At 63.2% G+C, this 7123-nt stretch overlaps 1 protein-coding gene and 1 long non-coding RNA gene across 2 annotated transcripts in view; both read left to right on the plus strand.

Annotated features, from left to right (window-relative positions):
* Window positions 1-1530: 1530 nt before the first annotated feature.
* On the plus strand, window positions 1531-3837 carry LOC112968389. Its single transcript, XR_003254342.1, has 5 exons — window positions 1531-1653; window positions 2052-2146; window positions 2268-2453; window positions 3038-3126; window positions 3698-3837. It is a non-coding gene; the product is annotated as an uncharacterized LOC112968389 (long non-coding RNA).
* Window positions 3838-4313: 476 nt separating this feature from the next.
* Window positions 4314-7123, plus strand: part of DYSF (dysferlin) — a 124622-nt gene continuing 121812 nt past the window's right edge. The window contains exon 1 of the mRNA XM_026070619.1: window positions 4314-4401. Within this exon, the coding sequence (XP_025926404.1) occupies window positions 4314-4401 (88 nt within the window). The remainder of the gene's footprint in view (window positions 4402-7123) is intronic.

The following is a 7123-nucleotide window of genomic DNA, read 5'->3' on the forward strand; positions in this document are numbered from 1 at the left end:
GGGACCACACCATATTCTGAAGCGGAGGGCAGTTCAGGTAAGATTGCTGTGATATTATTTGACAACTTAATTACTCTTACTACGTATTTACTACTTAAGTATTCAGTTTCTATTGGGCTAATAGCTCATTTATAGAATAATAAAAAAAAAAGCCCAAAACACCTGTCTAAAATACAAACTGGATTTTAGTAAGGAAAAGAGCCTGCAGAGCTTTCCTGCTCCCTGCGGCTGGGTCCGGCAGAGCTGTGCAGCTCAACTGTCCCATCTCGTCCCRCAACACGCTGTCAGGAGAGTCTGGCAACTGCAGGGAGGTGCCAGCAAAATCCTCTGCTCTTCTGCAGAGCTCAGGAACTTTGCAGTTTATTGGTTTTCTTGTTTGTTTTTTTAACTGTCTTACTGGAGTGCAGGACACAGCTTTCTTCCCCCATTAGACCTGTTCTCTTCACAGTGCAGCTTTGTATTTGCATTTCTGAGTTTTTGGTTTCCCTCTCTTTGGACTCGGGAGGCAAATTCTTACCRTGATTTCTCTCTGCTGCCTTATCTGTGGTGAGGACAAAGAACAACGATCTTCTTCATTCCTGCTTCTGCCTTGCAAGCTTCAGGCAAATTCTGCTTTCGCCCGAATGYAGGAAAGACTGAGGAACTAGCGACTACCCCGTGCCCTCGGGAATGCCAGTCTGGTCTGTGGCCTGCTGGTGGTTTGAGCCGRCTGGTACAGGTGTGTGACACCCCCTGCGCTGCTCAGCCCCCCGGCCTGCTTCGCAGGCTGCCGCRCRGCTATYGAGCRGGARCTGCTGACTTCTGTGGGTTGCAGTRGGGTTGGGAGCGATGGTAGCAGCCTCAGCACCCACCTTAGTGGGTCTTAGATTGGTAGTGGTCCAGCTCTGAGCAACCTCATTTTCCCCATGTATACTTAAAGCAAGAGTTTGGGGCAGTTGCACGTCGGGCTGTCAGCGAGCGATGTGTTTTACCAAGCATTGCTTAGGGGAAGGAAACGAGGAAGGTGTGAGCTCTCCCTGGACCCATGTTGCTGGTGCTCCCAGGAGCCTTGTACGTGGTCAGCAGAAAGAGGCAAAGYGGAGACCGGTTCAGCAAATCATCAGTGCAGCAGGGACCCAGGCTGCAAATGCCTGCTGTCCTTCGGTGTCTGGGCACGCAGAGATCCGGCCCTGCTGGTGCCCCCTAAGGGCAAGCAGACAGCCTTTAGGTGGGCTCATACCCCCAAATTCGGCTCAGCTTGGTTTTGCTCAGCTCCTTGAATCAGCAGGATGACTGAGCTGACCACTTCCAGCTCGAGCAGGGGCGTACGTCATTCCTTCTTTGCTCAGCGTTGTCCTTAGCTGGAGATCTGCCCCCGTGGCACTGGCTGTGCTGGCGATAGGTATTTTTTCCTAGGTCTGTGGTTCTCCCTTCAAGCGAAGCCCGAGGCAGGGTGCTCGGCAGGGGAGAATGGCTGCTTGCGGGGGCAAAGTCTTAGCTAAAGCCTTGATTTCTGCTCTTGCCGCATGTTTGCCTGCCTGATGCCAGAGTAGAGCCGTGTCAGTGCCAGAGACTTCCCTGTGGTTGGAAAGATGAGATCCAGCACCGTCTCCCAGCTTGGTGTGAGGCTGAGCATGGCCCTGGAGGATGCAGATGTCTTTGGACAGGGGCTCAGTGAGTAAACCCTGGTTCTGGTCCGTGTCCACCTCGCCTCCATTCACACCTTCCAGGCCCACACTTGTGTGTGCGAAGCCCTTTCCTTCAAGACGCCAGAACATCTCCATTAAAAACACTAAGTGCTGCAGTGGCCCCAGGGAGATGTGTGGTAACCACTTAACCCAGAAACTTTCAGGAAAATAATGTCCCATTCCCCCAGCCTGATATGGAAAAACAAAATCAGAGAAAATGGGAGCGGTTGGGGGGGGGAAAGGTGGGAAATAATCTTACAGGTTCTCTTACAGAATGAGCYGTGATAGTGGCTTTCTGAACGTCGCCCCAACAAATTTACGGTGGCTGCACTTCTGTTCGTCCTGCACCTAACGAGTGCTTCAATTTAAGTGACTTTATTTTAGAATTGACAGTGATTAAGAAGTGCTGCGTGCTGAGTGTCCCCATGTCCCCTCGGAGCCTCCAGAGGGATGTTGGTGTGGTCTCCTGGCAGCAGAAGGTGCGAAGCAAGTCCCCACTGCAGACACTTGGGATTTTGAGCAAAATCCACAGGGGTTTTGCAACACTTTTTTCGCTGCGCTTCTCAGGATTTTTTTCCTTCCTTTTCTCGACCCGTGCAGCATCTCTGCCACGTGTGGATCCCAGCTGGGCTGGAGCAGTACGAGCGTTCGGGAGCCTGAGTTTAGTATTTGAGGGCCTTGCAGGAGAARCAGAGGAGCTAGCTGGGGTCTTGGTCTCTGGAGCCGTTTTGGTGCAACGCGACAGTGGCGTGGATGGTCCCGGCGAGCTGAGAGCGGTATAAGCAGGTGATGGACAGGCCCTTCCGCGGAGACTTGCCCTAAGTAGACCAAGGGCATGAGGGGAAGGAAGGGGACAGAGCCCCAGGGAGGAGCAATAGCAAAGCTGGAGGGGACCCGGGTGTCCCAGCTCTGCCACCCTGTCTCCTGCAAAAAACTGCAGGTTTTCGCTTGCCTCTTGGTTTTAATCTTGCTGATTAGAGTGAGGATGCCGATAACTCTATTTCACCCCAGTGTGGTTGCACTGCTGCTGGGAGGTTCCCGTTTGGTGGCCCACCTCTGCTTTGGTTACTGTAACAACAGTTTTAATTGCAGTGTCTTGGGTTAGTCCCTGGCAAAGCCCCCAGCTGCAGAAAATCAGGATGGTCAATCCYGCTATCCAAGAAGCGGGGAGTGGGGAAAGTGGTCTAGATAAAGCCGAACCGGGTGGGTTGCACCGAAGRGGCAGCGTTAGCTCTCCCTGGGCCGCAGGAACGGGGCGCCCCGGATCCGGGGAATTGCAATGATTTGAAGGCAGCAGGCAGACGTGGAGACGGGCAGCGTGTGGCCACGGCACGATGCTCCCTCCTGCCACCRGCTCCCTCCCGCACCAGGTGGGACGTGCGGGGACGTGCTGCCATGAGCGCCTCCGGAAAAAGCCGTGCTGGGAGGAACCTCTGAGCCGACTGCTGGGAAACCCGGGGTAAAAATAACCTCTCTTTAAATAGCCAGGGCGGTGGGCGCYGAGCGTTCCCACCTGCCGCCCGGCTTTGGAGCAGGTGCCCGGGGCCGGGCTGCCCCTGCTCCCGCGGCGGGTGGCACGGGGGTGCGGGGTCTGCGCCCGTCAAACYGCTCCGCTGGGGCCAGTGCCGGCTCCCGAGGAGCCGTGGCAGGGAGGGTGGGATGGTGCCGCTAACGCGCTGTGACGCTCAATAACGAACATGCCGCAATTAGAGGCCTTGTCGCCATCCMGCAGTTGGGGAAACTGAGGCAGGGGAAGGCGGCGGTTTTATCCAAGCTGGCGCAGCGAGCTGGGCCCTGGCCRGGACCCCAGCGCGGGGTTCGTCCCCGCTGGCGCCGCAGGACTTGCGCTTGGTGGTGATGCTCCGCGCGGGGGCTGCCTGATCCTGGGATGGGGATTTGCGTGCGCTCAGTCCGGCASGGGAGCCGGCTTTCATGCACGCGCTGGAAGGTGCTGGGAGGTTTATCCCTCGTGCACCCGTCCCCCCCCCGTGGCCCCTCGGTCCCCAGCAACCCTGTTTCCCCCCCTCAAGGAAGGATGACGCTTTCTTGGAAGACGCCGGTGGTTGCAGCGACAGGCCGGGGCGATGCCCGGATGCTCTCCAGCGCCTTCCCAGCTCCGCATCGCTGACCTGGGGTGAGCCAGCCGGGACTGCGAGGACACATCCCCACCGGTGGCGACGGGGACCGGCCAAACCCTGCGGCCACACTCTCCCTGTGCCACGCTCTGCATCCCCAGCRCCTGCCGGGACCGCTCCGGGTCGGCACCCCGTCGCCGGCACCTCCTTAGCGAGCGGGGATGTCCCCGAACGGGAGCCGGGGACTCCCCCCCGCTGCCCTCAGCTGCGATTTCGGAGCACCGCTAGTTAATCGGGGCTGAAGAGGAGTTTCAGACGGTCACAAGCAGCCTGYGAGGATATTTCCTAATCTGCAGCATCCCGAGGTGTCCGTGGCCGCTGCAGCCCGTGCTGGGGGGCCGCGTCCAGCTCCGCGGCGGCCCGCAGTCGTTCCCCTTTAAGAGCTGCTTCGCTGCCTGGGTGTCGGTATAAAAGGGGCTCGCGTGGCCCGGCGGCGCGGAGACTTGGCGCCGCTGCCCGCGGGGAGCCGCGTCCCGCTGCCAGCGGCCGGCCAGGCCGCCCGGCCCCGGCGATGCTCCGCGTCTTCATCCTCCACGCGGAGGACGTCCGCACGCCCGACACGGACATCAGCGATGCCTACTGCTCCGTGGTGTTCGAAGGTGAGCGGCGGCGGTGGCGACGAGGGGGCCGGGGCGCGGGGTCCGTCCCCGCCGAGTCCTTCCAGGGGCTCTGTCCGTCCGTCCGCCCCTTGGGCACGGCCGGGCGATGCCCTGTCTCTCCGTCCGCGCGCCTCGGCTGCGCCTTCCCCCCTCCCCGRCGCGGGGGCGCTTGGCGGCCCCGGGGCAGCTCCCCGCGCCCCTCGGTGCGCTGAGAGCGTGGGGGCTCAGCGAGGCCCAGGGCGCAGGGCTCGGCCGGCCGGGAGGAAAGGTCGYTTCCTGCAAATGCTGCGTCAGGAGCGCTGGCGACGCCGCTGCCTCCCTTCGCCGCCGCCTCCTCGCCCYGCTCCTGCCCTCCCGGGCCGGGCGCCGAGCCCCCCCCACCCTGGGTGCCTGCACGAGGGTGGCCCGGGGGGCTCAGCACCCCCACGATGGCACCCTGACAGCCCCAGAGCAGCCGCAGTCCCTGGCGCCGGAGCCTCGTCCGGCTCATGTTACCGCGCTCGCTGCCGTTAACCCCTGCGGACGCGCTGGCAGCAGCGGCGGGGAGGGGGGGAAACGGTGCCCCCAAACCCACCGGGGCCGACTCGCACCCGCGCAGCCCCCCGTCCCGCTCGGGGTGTGTGTGGGGGGGGAYGGGGCAAAACGGCCTCCGGCAAATCCCTGGAAGCTATTTATAATGGCGCTCCCCGCTCCGGGCCCCCGGGAGGACTCGGCTCCTCGCTGCCGGGGAGGCTGCTCGGCCGCCGCGGCCCGGCTCGGCCTCCGGCGAGCTCCCAAAACGCGTCTGACGCTGCCCGCGCCCCGCCGAGGGGCTGGTGGGGCAGGCGAGCGGGTTGGGGGGGGGGGGCACCTCTGTTGCCCTGCGGCTTGTTTGCAATAAGCCGGGGATCTTTTGGGTGGAAAAGCTGGCCAGGATGGGATAGGCGGCAGGAAAGCACACGCGTTGGTGCATCCGTGCTTGTGCCTAYGTCTCCTGCCGCTGTACCTGGCCTTGAGCGTGCGGGGACCTTCCTTGGGGCGCGGAGGTCCCTGTGCCACGTTCGGGGTGGTCCTGTTGCGTGGTTGCGGTCACGCAGAGCTGCTTTGAGGGGGCCTCACCCGCTGGGCCTGGAGCTCTGGGGACATGGGGACACCTTTCTCCCGCGGGAGGGGAGAGGCTGGCTCTGCCTCCCCCCACCCAGCCGCTTCCCAGCTGGATTTGCAGTGAGACCCCCAGGGCTGAGCGCTGCAGGGGACCCGGCACTGCTGGGCATTCAGGGCTCCTGCCCGGTGGGGCATCTCTCATGGGCCCAGTGCTGTGGCATCCTGGCTGTGGTCGTCCCCACGGTCTCTCCTGCTGCAGTATCCCTGGCATGTGGCATCCCTGGTGGACCACGTGCTGCCACATCTCCGTGGTCCTGATGCTGCGGCATCACCTACTGTCTTGATGCCACGGCACCTCCGGTGGTGCTGATGCACCACCATCCCTGGTGGCACGTCATCCCTGGGGTCACGATGCTGTGGCATCCCCGGCTCTCACCTTCCCCAGGGCCCTTGGGGTTCCTGCTGCTCCGACGTCCCCAGTGGTTGCATCATCCCTGGGGTGACGATGCTCTGACATGCCTGGGGCTTGCAGCATCCTGGACCTGCAGCATCCCAGGCAGTGCATCATCCCCAGAGCTTGGAGCATCCTGGTTTTCCACCCCTTGGGCATCCCTGGGGCTCACAGCATCCCTAGGGATGGCATCTCCAGTTATGTTTCATCCCTGGGGTCCTGGGGCTTGGGCATCCCTGGGGCTTGCAGCATTCTGGTGCTTGGGCATCCCTGGGGTCCTGGATTTTGGGCATCCCTGGGGCTTGCAGCATCCTGGTGCTTGGGCATCCCTGGGGTCCTGGATTTTGGGCATCTCTGGGGTCCCCAGTGCTCTGGTGTCCCCAGTTGCGTGTTGTGCCCAGGTCCCAGTGCTTGGGCATCCGCTGTAGTGTTTCATCCCGGGGATCCCAGTGCTCGGGCATCCCTGGGACTCGCAGCATCCCCGGTGCCGGTGCTCGGGAGCCCCCGCCGGCTTTGCTGGCAGCATCCCGCTGCTCCCGCCCCCCGCGGCGTCGCCGGCGGCCGCGGCGCGGCGCAGGCAGGGCTGGAGTGCAGAGCCGCCGCGGGAGCCGCCGCCGGCAGCACGATGCTCCGCTGCCTGCTGCAGCGCGCCGGCCGCCTCCCCGGCACGGAGAAGGGCGACAGGCAGAGCGACCCCGTGGCCAGCCTGACTTTCCGAGGTGAGGGTCCCGCTGCCGCCACCGCAGGGACACCGGCTCCCCCCGCTCCCTCCCAGCCGTCCCCACGGCAGCCCCTCTGGCAAAGGGGTCCCCCCCGCCAGCTCTCCGTCCCTGCCTCGGGCTCCAGCCAAATTGCCTCGGGAGCCCAAGCGCGGGGTCCGAGCGCGCCCCGTCCCCGTGCCGTCCCCGCACGCGTGACGCCCGGGAAGCTCCGCTGACGGGCGAGAAACTCGGGCGCGTTGGTGGGCGCTTGGGTCCCCCCGGCCCGGGGGAGGGTTTGGGGACAGTCGTTCAGCGCCACCAAGCACCGCGGGACCATCCCGTGGGGGAGGCGCTGCCGCAGGGTGCCCGGCTCCCACGGGGCACCCATGGGCGCCCTCGCCCGCGCTTGCGTTCGCTCCCAGCGTGACGTTCTCTCCGCCGCTAGCAGAGCCGGTTGCAACGTGAGATTTATGAAGAGCCTCGTGCA

This window comes from Apteryx rowi, unplaced genomic scaffold (assembly GCF_003343035.1).
Source record: "Apteryx rowi isolate R43461 unplaced genomic scaffold, aptRow1 scaffold_315, whole genome shotgun sequence".
Lineage (NCBI taxonomy): Eukaryota > Metazoa > Chordata > Aves > Apterygiformes > Apterygidae > Apteryx > Apteryx rowi.